Here is an 18,071-nt window from a genome sequence, read left to right on the forward strand (position 1 = left end):
CCACCACCATGACCCCCTGTGGCACAGCACAGTGTACTGATTAAACCACAATTTCTCAGTTACATAACATTCCTAGCAGGCGTTTCAGGTGGGTGGTCTCCTCCACAAAATGATTATGAGACTCAGCCTCCTTCACTTTTACGGCTCCACCCCTCCTTACTTGCATCCAGAATGGCACCAACAGGTCAGGTAGGCGGTTTGGCCATTCCGTTCAAAGCCTCAAGACTGTTTCTGGAACAACTGGGATAGGGTTACCATCATTTTGACTCAAGTAGCCGAACGATTACAGGGTAAGACTTCGGCTGCCAGAATCTATGTCTGCCACCCTGAGAAGAGAGTGCCTGAAAATTAAAATCACACAGAGCCAAGTAATTAAGAGAAACAGATGCCAGGCAATAGGGTTTGAGCTGCTGGATCCAGCCATGCCTGAAGTTATACATCCCTAAATGTTTTGGTTATGTGAACCAATATAAATTCCATTTATATTTAAAAGAGGCTGAGTTGGGTTTCTATCACTTGAGCTAAAAGAGTCCTGATAAATATAATTGTAGAGGGCAGTGTAATTACTGGTCTATTCTTGGCTTTTCTGTTGGGCTTTGCTCCCTAGAAGCCAAGTAGATTTCTGATTCATCCTTGTGTCCCTGAAACCAGCACAGGACCTGGCACATGGGAAGTATTTACCACATCCCTGATGAATGGCGACAGACACTTGGGTTCCAGCCCTGATTCTGCCTCTGGTTTGTGACCTTGAGCATGTAAGTCTCCTTTTGAGCCCCATTTCCAGCTGTGGTGGAAATGGTTGTCTCTGCCCTGCCTTGCTCGAGGGCTGCGGTGAGGACCCGATAAGTCCAGGCTTATGAAAGTGCTTGGCAAACAAAAGCTATAATTATATTTTCAAGGATGTACATTTTGTCCTAATTTCACCAGTCCCCGACAGACTGTGGATTCTTGGGACACAAAGCAGACGGCATGTTGGAAGAACAGAAGGAAGATGTGCGAAGAACAGCCTCGGCGGGCCCCAGCACCACCTCCCAGCAACATTTGATTTGATGCACCTGCAGATCAGATGAGCAAGATGGGCCCCTGGTGCCCAGCACCCGCCTCCCACAGAAATCACGGAGACAAGGGGTCCTAGTGCCTCCTCGAATTTGAGTCCTTATAAGTGACATGATAATGGGGTGAAGCCTGGATGCTTGTTCTCCAAACTGTCTTTTCCTTCTGGGAACCCAGAGAGAGACCACATCTTCTTGGCAGGTGACTGAGGTCTGGCCACGGGCTATGATTCCAGATGTGAACCATAAATAAGCCCCCTCTCCCCTGCACCGTCCAAGCTACTGCACTGGCTCTCTGCCCTTGTTCCCCAGTCCCAGGCAGGGGACCCAGTGGAGGACTTCAAGTCTCTAGAACATGGTTCTTAACTCTTCTTTATGAACCTAGGTCTCCTCAGACAGCTTGTTGGGGAACACAATAAAAAAGACGACTGCAGGTTGATCCCTGAGCTGTACCCGGAACTCAGAGACTCCCCACCCCCGCCCCTGTCCTTGTAATGTGGGTTCCACTTGCCTTTCCTGGGACCATTCCAAGGATACAGCCTTGAGATGCTGATATGGCATTGAAAACACCTGCATGGTGTGTGTGACTGAGCCCAGGTAGGACTTCTTTATAAGCTTTTAAGATCTGGGGGGCAGGTGTAAGGCATCACTGGTTTTGCTGCTGCCCAAGACAAGCCCCATATGGGAGTTTCCCTGGCTACGATTAAAACTGCCACCTACCAACCAGGAGTGTCCTGCTTCTTCCTTCGGTCTCTCCCTGCTCTCTGCATATGGGGACCTGGCTTCAGTCTATACCCAGAAGCACCCAAGAGAGTTGTGAGACTATGCTGGTAAAATCTATGATCTCCTTCTCAGAGTAGTAATAGTAAATGGATAAAATAAAATATATGGCATTACAAGGGAAACAAATGATCAAAATACAGTCACTAAAATAAAAAGAAGTGTGTGAGACAATTATGTATGGGCTTCTTTTTTAACAAGATTGAGTCTAGTTGTCATAATTTCATAACTTCTGCTAAATGCTTCTGGTTAAGGAGGGTCAGAGTACTTTGTGATGTCTGCTGCAACTGCAGTGAGATAGGAAAGTGCCTCTGATTTCTACTGGCAACAAGTAAGTAGGGCTAATACTACTTTAAATTCCATCCACAGAGCCCTCATCTCCAGGATAAAAATCTCTGTGTTCAGGCATGATGGAACTCAGGAAATAAGGAGCCTGGGTCCCTGGGTGACCACGTGGAGCAGAAGTCCCTATAACACATATAAAACCCAGAGGAGAAGATGGATTTTTTCCGGCAACATCAAGACTCTGGGGCCAGCTGTGTGAATCTCTGGACCCTCTCTGATCCTCAACACCCTCATCATGAAAGTGCAGGTGACAATCCCAGTCCTACAGGGAAGTCATGAAGACAGGGGACAACAGCTCTAGGTGCTTGCAAAATCTATGTAATTGCTATCGGAGGTCTTCAGACACCAGCCAGTGAACTGGGACTAAAAATAAGGAAAACACAGTGGAATGTCATTAAGTCAAATGGACACCATCTGTAGGACGATCCTTTACCCTGAACTGATGACCTTCCTAATCGGAGAGGGGATGAAATTCATTTTTGTATAAGCTGAGGGTGATTATAAACAATACCCGTGGATCCCCCCCCCATTGTTCTTACTTCACAAACAGAGTTAGGACTGTTATCTAAATTCATACATATTTTATGAAATTTGGTGGTTTACAAAGACCACCAAGTAGGAGACCACAAAAAAAGCTATTCATATTATCACCCCAAACTAATCAAGCTTAGAGAGGATTTGATCCCCCACCTGGCAGAGCTTTGAATAACAATGATATTTAACATGTATTGAGGGTTTCAATGTGTCCCAAATTGATCTAAATACTTGACCTGTATCTCTGTTTTATTGACCAATTTGAGCTTGGTGAAGGACACACAGAAATGGGTTTTCTTCAGTCATGGTCCTTGAACACATTCACTCAAACCTCTCCTTGTCCATGCCTTTCAATCTAGGCTTGAACATCTCATCATACCCTATTGAATGCTTCTGCTAAATCGGGACTGACTTTTCACCTCAAGAATGCATTGTTATTTAACTTAACAAACAGTTAAGTGGCCTAAATAGGTGGACTTTGAAACACTACGTGGCAGGTACTATTATTAATGGCATCTTACAGATACTAAGGCCCAGAGAGGTGAGGCAACTTGCCCCAGGTCACACAGCTATTAAGTTATAGACACAGGATTCAAACCCAAGCTGTCTGGCTCCAGAATCTTGCCCTTAATCTCTGCCTTGTAGTTCTCCACAGCCCTGAGAGCAATGTGAGGGTCCCTCTCACACCTTTCTCACCCCCAATCCGTCTAAGTTCTAGCTTCTCCTGTTTATGAGGCCTGAAGGGAGCAGAGAAGGAAAGGGGACAAAAATCTAGCTAGCGTTGCTTCAAGTCCTCTCAGGGGGATGGATTCCTTCTGCGTGGCAAATGTTCAAAGGCTGGTATCACTGGGCCATGTGAGGAGCTTATTCAGGGCCCTTGTAGTGGTCTCTAGTCTGTTGGGGGGAGACCTAGGAGCTCTGACTTCTCTCAAACTCTTGTCCCCAGAAGTACAGTTCACAGCCCCTTTTTGCCAGAGTCCTCTTTCCTGGAAAGCAAAACGATCATCCCTTTTGGGCAAGATACCGAGCAGATGGCCCAGCACCTACTCAGCTCATGGGAAGCTCGCCCATCCTTTCGTGGCCAAACGGTTGGGAGTGCAGAGTGCTCTCCCCACCCGCCCTGACATCTCTCTTGAACCACTTTCTCCCAGCTCAACAAACACTACGGGCAGATGAGCGAGTCTGTCTGATAAGCAGTCAGAGAATCAGATATCACGCACTACTTCTGGCAGGAACCCCAAATATCTACCAGCAGAATCTGTCAGGATGAGGGGAGTACCCCTCTCTTCTTTCCCTAAGAAAATAGAAAAAGGAAAAGTAGGTCATTTCTCCTTACTCTAAAAATTCATTCTCAAATTCAAATCTTCTGCTTACGGGGAAGAATCTTTTGCTTATGCTGAGGGGGCCGGGATGGGGAAGGGTAAAAGCTGGCATGGCATCCTTCAGAAGGCCCTACAGACATGGGTCTTGTGACTTTCTGGAATATGGGGGGCATTTAGCATCTTGTGGTTTTAACTGGAAATATGAGGCAACAGGAAAAGTCTCACTGAAGAGTCTGTGATGTGTCTGTCATCAAATTTCATCCTCGCAATAGCCCTATATGGTAAGTTTATTAATTAGGATAATGGCAGTTGCTATAACAAGCAAACCCCAAAATTCAGCTGCTTCGCGCAACAGAAATTTATTTCTTACTCACATAATATTCCAAGGCAGGTGGTTTCTGGTTGGAGATCCTTCATGTGGTCAGCCAGGGGCTTACAGGCTGTGGTTCCACCAAACTCCTGGGCCTGGGAGCCTTCTGCAGCTAGACTGCAGGCAGGGATGGAGAAGCTCACCTGCTCCCTAAAGGCGTGGAGATGATGTGTGCTGCTCCCACTCCCATTCCATTGGTGAGAACTAGTCATGTGATTATGCTAAAACGCAAAGAAGCCTGGGAAATGTAGTCTCTGTCTGGGCAGGTATCTTCCAGAGACAATGCCACACTAGCCTTTTAGTTAGTGTGACAAAGAAGCTTTCTTTTTCTCTTTTTTAAAGATTTTGTTTATTCATTTGAGAGAGAGCATGAGGCAGGGGAGGAGCAGAGGGAAAGGGAGAAGCAGACTCTCTCCTGAGCAGGGAGCCCAATGTGAGGCTCCATCCCAGGACCTGGAGATCATGACCTGAGCTTAATGCAGCTGCTTAACCACCCAGGGTCCCCACAAAGCAGCTTTCTTTACCAATGTCTGTTTAATCAGCTCACCAGGCTAACCTGTGCTCCGCATTCCTTCCGAACACAGCTTCTGCCCCAGGCATAATGGATGCTCGGAGCTGGAGGGCCACTCTCTGGCACTCTTGCCCTCCTTCTGCTCCCCACCACAGAATGACGTTTTGGATCAAACGTTTGTACACGCCCCACCTCCAAATTCCTAGGTTGAAATCCTAATCCTCAATGATGGTATCAGGAGGTAAGGTCAAGAGCGTGGAGCCATTCTGCACGGGATTAGTGCCCTTACAGGAAGACAGATGAGAAGGTTTGCTCCCTCTCTCTGATCTCTGCCCTAGGAAGCGAGAATGAGAAGACCGCTGTCTGTAAACCAGGAAGAGTGCTTTCGCCAAGACCCCGGCATGCTGGCACCCTGATCTCTGACTTCCACCTCCATCACCGTGCGAAGTAAGCCACTTAGTCTGTGGTGTTCTGATCTAGCAGCCTGAGCTAAGACAAATGGCACATTTAAGAGTGTTCCCAAACCAGTTTTCATGCGCCATGCTTGTTATTGTAACGATATTCCACACGCAGATGAAATATGAGTGCAAAAAGGGAGAGATTTGTTTTTATGAAAATTCGATAGAGATGAGTTGCTAGAAAATACTGTCAATTTAGGCAAGGAAGAAACAATGACAAGAGAGCCAGAATAAAAGCAGCCATGGGAATCTAGAGACTTTCTGTGCTCAAGCGGCTGTACCGTGTCTTCAAACGCTTGTTCCGCTTGAAATAAACCCAAATCGGAAATCAGATGAGAGATTCAGTAGCTTATGTAAGGAGGGTGATGTGAAAAGCCAATTAACAGCTCCACACTCGAAGATAAGAATGGCAAACGTTCAAGGTGCATTTCATTTAAAATAATTCCGCACGTTCGCAAACTAACCCTGGTAGCAGCTGCGCTGGATATGGAGGGTTCTCCGGGATTATTAGCCTCATTTTACAGGTGAACAAACTGAGGCCCAGGATAACAGCAGCTAAATGGTGGAGCTGAGATTCAAAAGCAGCCAGTCTGGTTGCAAAGTCTGTGCTGACTCCCTGTACCAGCGAAGTCCAATGGAAGTTTCCATGATGGCGGAGAGGTTCTGACCAGCTCTGTCCAATGTCCTAGCCACTGGCACTTGTGGCTGATGAGCACGTGAAATGTGTCTGGTGTGACTGAAGAACTGAAAATTTTTTTTAAGTTTTTTTTTTTTTTTTAATTTGACAGAGAGAGATCACAAGTAGGCAGAGAGGCAGGCAGAGAAAGTGGGGGAAGCTGGCTGCCCGCCGAGCAGAGAGCCTGACGTGGGGCTCCATCCCAGGACCCTGAGACCATGACCAGAGCTAAAGGCAGAGGTTCAACCCACTGAGCCACCCAGGTGCTCCGAAGAATTGAATTTTAAAGCTGAATTGAATTTTGATTGTTTTTTTAAAAAGATTTTATTTATTTATTTGACAGAGAGAGATCACAAGTAGACAGAGAGGCAGGCAGAGAGAGAGGAGGAAGCAGGCTCCCCGCTGAGCAGAGAGCCCGATGCGGGACTCGATCCCAGGACCCCGAGATCATGACCTGAGCCGAAGGTAGCGGCTTAACCCACTGAGCCACCCAGGCGCCTGAATTTTAATTGATTTAAAGATCAGTGGTCACCTAGGGCTAGTGGCTACCACAGGGGACAGAGCGCCTCTGTGCTACACTAACTTGAACACGTGCCTTGCTGAGTATCTTTTATGTCTTTGCCTTGACCTTTCCAGACAATGATGTCTTCTGAAATCTAACCCTGTCCCCTTTGATTCAGATGTCCCTTAATTCCAATCCATTATGCTGACAGGGGAAGGGGAGGGGTGGGCATTAGTAGGAGAAGGGACAGGCCTGAACCCCAGTTTCCATGTGGCCAAGACCGCCATCTTAGCCTGGTACTCTGCTATGCTCCTCAGGGCAGGGGAAGTGTGGCCTTTTGGAGCAAGAGCTTGCCAGCAGGACAGGCTAGGACGGCTCCCTCCCCCCTTGACAGTTGCTTCCTCCCCTGGGAGGTGGGATGGAAAGTCCTGGTGTGAGGATGACCTGAGGAGACACCTGCTGAGCACCTCGCTTCCTGCTTGGGTCCTAGGAACTGCTCAGCAAATGTCCTTCCAATTCACTCCAACCCACAGAGAAACCCTCCTGTGGAAACCAAAGGGGGATGGGGATGGAGAGAGAGGAAGGTTCTTTTAAAAATCAATTTTATTGTGAAAATTCTCCATCGTACATGAAAGGACACAGAATCGCTTAGTAACTTCCTGTACTCCTATCACTCATTTAAAAAAAAAATTTTTTTTAAGATTTTATTTATTTATTTGTCAGAGAGAGAGAAAGAGAGAGCACAGGCAGGCAGAGTGGCAGCAGAGGCAGAGGGAGAAGCAGGCCCCCTGCCGAGCAAGGAGCCCCATGTGGGACTCGATCCCAGGACGCCGGGATCATGACCCGAGCCGAAGGCAGCCGCTTAACCAAATGAGCCACCCAGGTGCCCCTCATTTTAAAAATTATTAACCAGAGTAAAGGTTTTAATCTCTCCATTAACCCAAAGATACCCAACCTCAGGAAAGTGGAGAACTCCCGAAGGCTCCAACCAAATGGCTACAGATTCACGCTGGGAATCCTTTGAGCATCTCTGGCCGGTCCCAACAGTCAGAGACAGGGTCATGCTCAGATAGCTGCCACTTGACTTGTCCCCCGAGTAGTGTCTGCACCAGGCTGGGAACCATGGTGCCCCCCGCCCCCCGCCCTGGCACTGGGTATGGCTTTGTGATTCCCTGATGTAGGTTCCAGCTCTCCAGCATGCCGAGTTTCCAGCATACGGTTTGTGTGCCAGTGCCTGGAAGATTCTACAAGAAAGAACCCCAGATCTTGCCTGTAGTGTTCTTTAAACTGGCAAGAGGCAGCTTTTGATTTCTGGCCGCCCGGATCCCTAAGTGATACTCGGGCTTCAGAAAGGTTACAGCTGCCTTCTCGAAGGAGCTGATAGCTGAGGCCAAAATAATCCATTCTTTTAGGACAGAGACAAGAGAGAGATCTTATCAGGAAAAACACCTGGGCCCTCTGGGCTTGTGGAAAATTACTGAACTATATTCTAACTATAAAAATCAATCCTTTAAGATCCCAGGAAGCCTGGGGAATAAGCAGTGTGGAAAGGGGAAAGAAAAAACTAATTGGATAGAAGGGGTAACACTTCCGGGGCACCCATTCTGTGTGGAGTGCTCCTTCACATTTGGATTTAATCCTCCCAGAAATACTGAGAGGCCGATATCTTTACGCCCATGCCACAGATGAGGAAACTGAGGCTTGCAGGTGAAGTCGCTTGTCCAAGAGGGAACTGAGGCCTGCCTCCCTCAGAAACTCCCATTCTTCTGCCCTGCGCTCTGTCACCCTATGTGGTAGCTGCTTCCACTCTCCGAGTCGGTGTCTTCTCTCTGACATGGGAGCGGCATGGCCTGCCGGACTCACAAAAGCTTTCAGAAGGCTCTAGACTCACAGGGATGCAGAATGCTTTGAAAGGCACCCAGGGTCTAGTGGAGGACTGGGATCACCTTCCTCCTTATCCTCCAAGCCGGTGACCCTGAGGTCCTGGAAGAGGACCCAAGTGTGTGACTCTGGCATAAAGGGACAGAGGAAAATCACTGGGTCCCCTCAGGTTCCCGAGGGAGGAAGGAGTGGCAGAGGCAGAGGGAGGGGCAGCCCAAGGGGGTGCCTTGGAGTGCTGCTGTTTTTGGTGATGGCAGCTGACAGTTTTGCAAGCAGAGAAATACACACCCACAAACTCTAACCTCTTCTGGCTTAAAATAGAGCCGCTGAACCCAAGATGCCAAGCACATGGCCGAGTCACCTGCCTGGCAGGGCCAGACAGTTCCTCCATGGCCCCAATAATACCCACCCCCAGAGGGCTCAGCTGTGTGTCACGGGGGCCCTCACGGTGCTGGGGGCAGCCAGCGGGGGGTCCTCCACTCCAGCTCAGAGATGGGGAAGGTGGAAGCCAGAGAGGCAATGGGAGGGGGATAGAGCTGGCGGCATGATGCCTGACGAAGTGGCGTAGTGCCCTGGAAGGATTGTGACCTTGGGGACGACATGGCCCTGATTCAGCTGCCACCTGGCCATCAGGACCTGGCAAGTGAGGTGTCCTCCCCTCTGTGCCTTGGTTTCCCGCACTGGAAAGTGAGGGTTCTGTCAGGAAGGTCTGTGAATATGCCTAGCACAGACATGCGCTTCCAGAAAAAGAATTCCTGACATCTGCAGGCAGACAGTGAGTTGTACAAAGAGAGGAAATGCAGCTACTGCTACCGGGCTCCTGGGAAGCGACACACAAGATCCTTTATGTTCTCGGCATGGTCCCCACGAGGTGGCCATCATTACCACCAGCGTGTCTCGGATGGGAAAACCAAGGCCAGAGGAGAGTTCTTGCAACACTCACGCACCTAGAAAGTGGAGGAGCTGGACTGTGAGCCCAGTGTCAGTGGCCAGGACTCATTAACTGTCCCCGGAAAGCTCTTCCCAGCCCTTTCTCAGGCAGTAAATCCATGATGTTCCAACCCCCAGCCATCGAGACTGTGACCCAGGCTCCGGCTCCTCTGAAAGCTGGGCAGGAATCAGGAAAAGCAAACTTGCTGAAGCCACTTGCCAATATGGCCTCTGGGCCACAGAGCTGCAGTCCGGCTTCCCAGAGGGGTAGAGAGGCAAGTCCCCTGATTCGGTCCCAGAACTAAGTCAGAACACATGCTATAATGTCTCTGGGGGCCTGGGGGTTTCGCTCACTTGTGATGTTTGAAACAGTGGCTAATGCTTCCAGATGAGCCCTCAGGGCCAGAGGCTGCCCTTAGCGCTTCCTGCCTACGGGCTCCTCCATCCTGACAATTGCTGAAATCATTTCCCGCTGCCGCTCAAAGAAATGATCACCAGCGTAGCGGCCTGAACACCACCCATGTGCCATCTCCCCTTCTATAGGACGGGAGGGCTACAAAGGTCACACTGACCTAAAACTGAGGGACTTGCAGGACTCCATTCCCTTCTGGAGGCTCTAGGGAGGCATTTCCTTGCCTTTTCCAGATTCTAGAAGTCACCTGTTCTCCTTGGCTTGTGGCCCCTTGGTCCATCTCCCAAGCCAGCAACATCGGGCCAATGGCTTCTCAAACCTCCTAAGTTGTCCCTCTTCTGCCTGCCGTGTCTACAAATAAGGACCCTTATGATGACACCGGGCCCACTTTGATAGTCCAGGATAAACTCCCACCTCCAGGTCAGCGGATTAGTAACTTTCATTCCACCTGAAACCCTCCCTCCACTCTGCTGTGTATCTTACCCTATTTATAGGGTCCAGGGAAGGAACATGGGCATCTCTGCAGAGGGGCGGGGCACAGCACCTTATGAGATAGGAACTTTTCTAACCCTGCAGCAGACTGAGATCTGAACCCAGGCAGTCATGCTGCAGAGCCCATGCCCTGAACTCCTACGGGCCGCTGCTGCTCATCTGTCCACAGTCACGGGAGGTGTGCTGTGCCAGACCCGGGTGCCAGGGAGAGGAAGATGACCAAGGTAGGATCCCTATCCTCCAGAGGAACACAGATATGGAATGGGAAAATCACAGTGCCAGGGGCCAAAGACAAGAGGGCTGGAGGGCTGGTCAAAGACCAGCACGAAAGAAGGCCACCTGTGGGGTAGCCAGGGATGGCCACGTCTGGTAAACTGGGAGCTGAAGGAGGAACGGGGCATCCGCCAGCCACGCCTACAGCGTAAGGAGGCTGTCGTGACAAAATGCAATGATACTTGCAAAGAACTTCACCGGGCATTTGGCTCCTGGCAGTCATTCAAGAAATGTGGGCTATTGAGTGTGATGGGAAGGGGACTGTTCTAAGCAAAGCAAGAGTTTGTGCAAGGAGCTAATAGTTCAGTGTGTCTGAAGCAAAAAAAAAAAAAAAAAAAAAAAAAAAAAATCACAAAGGGGCTGCAGGGAGAGAGACGGAGGAGAGAGGCGGGAGTAGAGATGGGGGGTTGGGGGATGGGTGCCAAGGCTGCAGCAGAGACCAGGCCACACAGATGCTCTGGACACCTGCAGGAGAGGCTGCCGGGTGCTTGCCCAGAGTGTCCACAAAGACCTACCCTGGACTCTGGTGCTGGGCGGCAGCAATGACCTCATTCCTTGGGGAGTGAGGTCAACGGAAAGCGGTCCAGGCACCCAGCTGTTCAGGCCAAAGACCCAGCGTCATCTGGAGTCCCCTTTTGCCCCCTACATCCAGGCCACCAGCAGGTGCAGCTGCTTCACGCATCAGGGTAACACCAGCTGGGGTAACAGACTGAGCACATAGCTCAGGGGCTCAACACAACAGAAGCTCAGAATCGGTGCTCCTGGCATGGAGGCGGCCTTGCGGGGTCATTCGGGTGCCCGGGCTCCTTCCACCCTGTGTCTGTGCCTTCTGCTAAAGACTTTACCTCTCTTTACCTTTACCATTTACCATTTAGACTTTACCTTTACCATTCAGCCCACAGGTGGGGGCGGACAGGTGGAGGACAGCATGGGAGGGGGCTTATGGGCCAGGCCTGGGAGTTGACACAGGTCACTTCTGCCCACAGGCCACTGGTGACAGTTGTAAGTGCAAAGGAGGCTGGGAAATATGGCTAGCTGTGTGCACCCGGCCCCAGCTCCCCACCCTATTTCCCATCCATGGGCTTCTCCACACCTCCGAGGCCATGTCCCTGGTTGACGCCACCCCCCACACACCCCCACGCTCCTGGACTACAGAGTTTCCTAAGCGGCCTCGCTCTTAGCCTCCACCCCTTTACCATGGACCACCAGGACACTCTTTTTGAAAAAATGTCAATCAGATCACTGGTGTGTGTTTGTTTTCCTGCTTACAGCTTTTCCGGGCTAATGGCCTGTAAGACCCTGTGTGAGGTCCCCTGTCTGTCCTCCTATTCCCTGCTCCTCCACCCCCCAGCACCCCGTTTCCCCAGTACCAGCTCATGTAGGTTCTCTGCTTAAAGGATTGCACTTGCTGTCTGGAGGCTCCATCCCCAGTCATCCCTTGGAGGCCTTTCCCACCACCTCGGTGGGGCGACGCCCACCTCCCCCAGAGACTAACTCCCTTCTGTCTCACGCCTGTCTTCAATGATCTTTGTGAGTCTGTTAGCCAAACCTCCTTTCTAGGATATGGGCTCCGGGCACCCCAGGATGCTAGTTTGCCCCAGTAGGTGCTCAGTAAAGTTCTGCTGGCTGACTGGCCCAAGGTCACAGGCCCATAGCGGTGGAGACCGGACATCTGCAGACCTGGGCTTTGGACGCTCTGCTCCAGCGGTCGCTGCTGCTTAGAGACACCTGCGCCCAGAGCGCCGGCGGGTAAACAAAGGCAGGTGTCGCGAGGGGGCGGGGCAACGGGAGGAGCCCTCTCGGTCCTCCGCGCCCCCCCTCGAGGCCCCGCCTCCGTCCCCTCCCCACACCCCCGCCCGCGCGTCCAGCGGCCGGCAGCCGGCTCCCGCCGCGGGGGCCGGAGGGCGGAGGGCGGAGCGGCCGTCGGGGCGCATGGACGGGCCCGGGGCGCGGGGCCCGCGGCGCCGCCATGAGGAAGCAGAGCGTGCGCACGGCCGCGCTCATCCTGTGCATCCTGTCCTACCTGCTGGTGGGCGCCGCCGTCTTCGACGCGCTCGAGTCCGAGGCGGAGCGCGGCCGCCAGCGGCTGCTGGCCCAGAAGCGCGGCGAGTTCCGCAGGAAGTACGGCTTCTCGGCCGAGGACTACCGCGAGCTGGAGCGCCTGGCGCTGCAGGCCGAGCCGCACCGCGCCGGCCGCCAGTGGAAGTTCGCCGGCTCCTTCTACTTCGCCATCACCGTCATCACCACCATCGGTGAGCGGCCCCGCGACGCGCCCACCCCCTCCACCCCGCTCCCCGGGCTCAAACCTCTTCTCTGCCCCTGCTCGCCTGGGTGGCTTTGGACTAGTCATTTCAGCTGCCCTTCGCCGAAGGGGGCCGGCGTCCCATGCGGGCGGGGCTGGGAGGAGTCAGGAGCTCAAGTTCGCCCGGAGGTGGCACGCGGGACAGCTCAGGAAACCTCCGGGGGCTGGGAGACAGAGGCAGCGGGCCGGAGCGCACGAGTGGCTGGAGATGGAGGCTTCCTTGCCTGGCTCTATCACCCTAGCTGTGTGACCTCTGACAAGTTGCTTGACCTCTCTGAGCCTCAGTTTCCCCCTCTGTAAAAAGTAGGGCTGCTAATAGGCCTCCCTTATCTTGGGACTGGGCTGAGATCATTATTGCCGAGGAGATAATGCATGTGGAAAGTTTTAGCGCAGGGTCTGACACACACAAAGCACTAAAAAAATAGAGATTGATTTTTGTATTATAATTATTCTGTTACTCCACGAGAACGGGGTCTAGTCTGTCTTAGTCACTGCAGTGTACCCAGCCGAGCGCATAGTAGACACTCAATAAATATTTGTTGAAGGAATGACTGATTACCACAAGCTTTGGACCTCACCCTCGGGGATCCAGAGCAGTTTCTCTGCAGCATCTGGACCTTCAGCCGTTGCCATGGCTACCGTCTGGCTGGTACCTGCTGAGCAGAAGCCTGGGGAAACAGGAGAGGAGGGAAGCAGGCTCTGCAGGGCTCCAGGCCCGGTGTCAGGCCGGCCCAGGTCCGAGTTGTGGATATCTAGGCATGCCCCCCACACACAACCCCAGAGCTTGGATCACCACTCTGGAAGTCCGAGCACTGGAGAAAGTTTTTTCATAATGTCCTTGCAAGTAGATGTGAGCTGTGGGTTAAAAGCCTGAGTTCTACAATCACCTAGCCCAGAGTTCTGTTCTCATCTCTGTTGCCTCCTATCTTCTCTGGCAATTGGATGTACCTCTCTGAGCCCGAGTTTTCTCGATTGCAAATGCAGTTCTTGCTACCTTACTGGGTGGTTGCCAGGTTTAAATGAGGTCAAGTGTGTAAAATGCCTGGCGTGGTGCCTGAGGCTAAAGAGGCACTATTAATTAGTAATAACAGTTCATTGTTTGCCAGCTGTGGGCCCAGCTCCCATTCAGCCCTTTATGCCCTCTTGTGTCAACACGGGCACCCCTGCTTCCCTACCTGGGCTCAGCCCAAGACTCTCTGTTGACGTGTCCAGTGGGTGAGACCCCCTCCACCCCTTCTGCCCACCCCCACGCTATCTGGAGACCTCTGGAGCTGGGTTTGGTCTTCTCTGCCCTGGGTTCCTGGCTGGCATCTGCGAGCCTGGGAAAGAGACCTACGGAGTGGAAATAGCCGGAGTTTTGCCTTTTCTGGCCACCTGGGGGCGCCAGCTTGCGCCGTGTGATCGGGGCTGCACAAGTCAGCCTTGCAGAGAGCCGGCAGGGGATCTTAGGCTGTATACACGGTTCGGTCTCTTGCCTTTTTTCACCGAGTATTTTTTGGTGATTAAAAAAAAAAAAAAAAAAACCAAAACCCTAAAAAACTGTGCACCGTGGGGCGCCCGAGTGGCTCATTCACTTAAGTGTCGAACTCTTGATCTCAGCTCAGGTTTTGATCTTAGGGTCTCGAGTCTCTTGACCCTGCATTGGGTTGCTTGAAAACCGTAATTGACCTTGGCATTATCCAACTGCTGGACTGGATAACCCCGTTGAGGGGCCGCCCCGTGCACGGTGGCCTCCACTCTGTAGATGCCAGTAGCACACAGCCACTGCCTCCCACTTGTGAGAAGAGGTGTCTGTAGACACGGGCAGATGTCCTTGTCAGGGACAAAACTACCCCTGCTGGAGCCACTGCTGTGCATCCCCCTTTCCATGGGTGCTTAGCTTGTCCAGTTTTCACCACGAGCAGCGATGCTTTGGTGATGACCCACGTGCCTCCCTCACTTTGCCCACGTGTGTACCTCGTGGGACTGACTTGCTCCCTGTGGCACAGCACGGTTCCAGGGTTTGTGTATTTGAGTATTTCCATTTTGGCAGGTGCTAGAGGAGGGGTGTTCTTTTGGGGGAAGGTCCACCTGACTGTTCCTGGGTTATGGGCCCCTTTGAGAATACCAAGAAAGTGTTCGCGCCTCTCTCTAGGAATGCTCATTCCCTGGCGATGGCGCAGTGGTCCAGGATTCAAGGACGCCCAGTGGCGCATAGGTCCCTCTATGATAGAGAACATGTGCTACACCAGACTGAAGAAGGGCTTAGCAAGGGCTGGCTTGGAGCAGGATGTGGGAAGGAGAAGTGGACCAGGGGGCAGGGTGCAGGGCAGTCCAGAGGAGGAAAAACGATGAGATGAGGCATGAGGAGGTGGGACATGTGGGTTGGGGAAGCAACACGGGGTGCGGCTGGACCAGTGGGAGGGGAATTAGATCCCTGCAGAGCTCGGACACCGCGAGAGAACTGGTGGATACTTTCTCCTGTGGGTACTGGGGCCCCGTGGAAGATTTTGCTTTATTTTTAAATCAAGGCATAATTTACACAGTGAAATGCACCATTTTCCAGTGTAGCAGCCTTCTACGACTTTTGACAAATGAAGGCCTGACAGGTAACTGCAGCCACCACCAAGACATGGTAGGCTTCCATCACCCCCAAATTTGTCTTGCCTCTTTCTGGTTACCCTTCCTCCAGCCACCAGGACTGGCAACCACAGATCTGCTCTCTGTCCCCGTAGTTGTGCCGGAATATTTGCAGGATGTCATTTTAGTGCAACCATGCAGGACGTTGTCTTTGGGCTTGGCCTCCTTCACTCTGCCTAACGCAGCTGAGAGCCACCCTTTGCGGCCGCAGGTAACCCTAGCTCATGCCTCTCTGTTCTGAACAGAACCGGGCTGTGTGGATGGACCGCAGGCCGTTTATCCTTCCCCGGCTGAGGGTGGGTGGGTTGTTTACCATTTGGGGTGATTAGGGATAGCCACCCAAGGGTTCAAAGGCGGGGATGGCCTAGTTAGAAGCCGTACTTCAAGATGCTACATGGGCTCTGGGGCTGAGGAGGGAGCCCAGGCAGGGTGGCCATGGCCCGCGCTTACCCCCACCCCCCCACCCTCTGTTCTCCCTCCAGGGTATGGCCACGCCGCGCCAGGCACAGACTCCGGCAAGGTCTTCTGCATGTTCTATGCGCTCCTGGGCATCCCCCTGACGCTGGTCACCTTCCAGAGCCTGGGCGAGCGCCTGAATGCGCTGGTGCGGCGCCTCCTGCTGGCGGCCAAGCGCTGCCTGGGGCTGCCGCGGCCACGGGTGTCCACCGAGAACATGGTAGTGGCCGGGCTGCTGGTATGCGCCACCACCCTGGCCCTCGGGGCCGCTGCCTTCGCGCACTTCGAGGGTTGGACCTTCTTCCACGCCTACTACTACTGCTTCATCACCCTCACCACCATCGGCTTCGGCGACTTCGTGGCGCTGCAGAGCGACGAGGCGCTGCAGAGGAAGCCGCCCTACGTGGCCTTCAGCTTCCTCTACATCCTCCTGGGGCTCACGGTCATCGGCGCCTTCCTCAACCTCGTGGTCCTGCGCTTCCTGGCGGCCAGCACCGACGCTCCCGAGCGCGCCGCCCGCCGCTCCAGCCCGCTCCGCCTGGGGGCGCCCGAGAGCCGCGGCCGCTCCCCGCCCCGCCGCCCCACCCGCGCCCGGGGCTCCACCTCCGTGTCCTCGCGCGTGTACCAGCTGCAGATGGGGGCCCGCGACAACCTGGGCTTCTCGCCCCCCTCCAGTCCTGGGGCTGTGGGCAGCGGCGGGGCGGGCAGGCTCCCGGCCCGGCGGAAGTCCATCTGACAGCCCAGCTCCGGCCTGGGCCCAGGGTCACCTGTCAGTGCACCCTCCCCAGAGCTCAGAGAGGGGTGAAGGGCTGTGGCCTCCAGGCCGTCTTCAGCCACGGGCAGTCTGTCCTTCCCTTTTGTGGCCAGCCCCTAAAGCTGCACCATAAGCACGAGGGCCACGCTTCAGCTGCCCTGTAGGCGCAAATCCCTTGTGGTTCAAATTGTTTCGGGAAGGCGTGGCCACATCAGCACCCCCCAGGAGAGGCTCTCCACCAGCCCGCCCTCTGGAGTGGGAACAGGTGGCCATTTTTCTGTTGCAACAACAGGCAGGTTTTCCGTGTTTGAGGGGAGATGGGCGACCTTCAGCACTGGAATCAACAGTGAGGCTAGCCACTCACAGCGCCAGCAGCACAGGGATCCGATGGTCGGCAGGAAACATCTGTGCAGTGGGGAGGAGTGGCAAATCCGTACTATTTAAATGATCGTTCATTCTCTCGCTGTTTGGTGTAGAGTGGAATTGGCCCATGTGTGAATGCAGCACACCCTCCCCTCCTCCTCATCTGCTGCTCTTCATCCTTGGCCATGCCACCTCAGGATGAGGGGGGCCTTGCTGACAACCCCCACACCCCTGGGGCACCTGGACGCAGCATCCTGCTGTGGGAAGAGCCCTCGTCTGGGACCTGCCCATCATGTGACCTTGGGGAATGTCATCTCCTACCTGGGCTTCAGTTTCCAGCTCTGTAATAGGACCAGAATCCGCCACCCCCCTCCGCCCCAGCCGCCGTGCATCTCTAGAAGGTTCCGCGCCCACAGTGGGGCGTGCTGGCATCCTGCAGCATCCGCTCCTTCACACACCAACTACCCCTGGCTTCCCAGACAGAACTCTCAACACAAAGCAGAGCGAGCCGGGTTAGAAAAGCCAAAAACTTTAATTTTCAACATGAGCTACATGGTCATAAACACAATGCAACGTGAGCCGCACCCGCCCAGGGGCCCCGGAAACCCTCCCTCCCCAAAATCCCGAGCAGCTCCTGCTCCCGGAGAGGGAGTGAGGGAAAAGCGGGCGGATGGAAAGGCCCCCAGCCTGAGGACCCCGGGGTCCGGCCTCCCTGCCACCCTCTTAGGAGGCAGCCGTGGAGTGAAAGGGTTCAAGATGTGCTGCCTGAGGCCCCAGGTTCAAGTCTCCACTTGGCCCTCACAAAGTGCCAGTCCTCATCGCTGGGAGTGCGGTGGGCACAGTCCGCCTCCCCCACAGGGCGTGTGAGTCAGACGTGACGGCTTTCCGTCCACTCTGAAGTGCTGCTATACAGACAGGGGGCCCTCCCAGAGAGCCAAGGGGATCGTTACTGGGGAGCGGGAGGGGGCTTGGTCCCCTGGGCCCGGCACAGCGCTGCTGCTCAATAAATAAATGCAGGTGGCCTTGCCTGACGCAACAG

General features: G+C 53.5%; 1 protein-coding gene and 1 long non-coding RNA gene across 3 annotated transcripts in view; one reads left to right on the forward strand and one right to left on the reverse strand.

Moving 5' to 3' along the window:
• Window positions 1-12,899, reverse strand: part of LOC309871563 — a 53,431-nt gene extending 40,532 nt beyond the window's left edge. For both annotated transcript variants that reach the window (XR_014315349.1, XR_014315350.1), the window contains exon 1: window positions 12,562-12,899. This is a non-coding gene — a long non-coding RNA (uncharacterized lncRNA). The remainder of the gene's footprint in view (window positions 1-12,561) is intronic.
• KCNK15 (potassium two pore domain channel subfamily K member 15) lies at window positions 12,432-18,068 on the forward strand. Its single transcript, XM_082744702.1, has 2 exons — window positions 12,432-12,790; window positions 15,942-18,068. The coding sequence occupies exons 1-2, from the start codon at window positions 12,508-12,510 to the stop codon at window positions 16,649-16,651; spliced, it is 993 nt and encodes a 330-aa protein (XP_082600828.1). The 5' UTR covers window positions 12,432-12,507; the 3' UTR covers window positions 16,652-18,068.
• The last annotated feature ends 3 nt before the right edge of the window (window positions 18,069-18,071 follow it).

This window comes from Mustela nivalis (assembly GCF_964662115.1).
Source record: "Mustela nivalis genome assembly, chromosome: 8".
NCBI classification, from domain to species: domain Eukaryota; kingdom Metazoa; phylum Chordata; class Mammalia; order Carnivora; family Mustelidae; genus Mustela; species Mustela nivalis.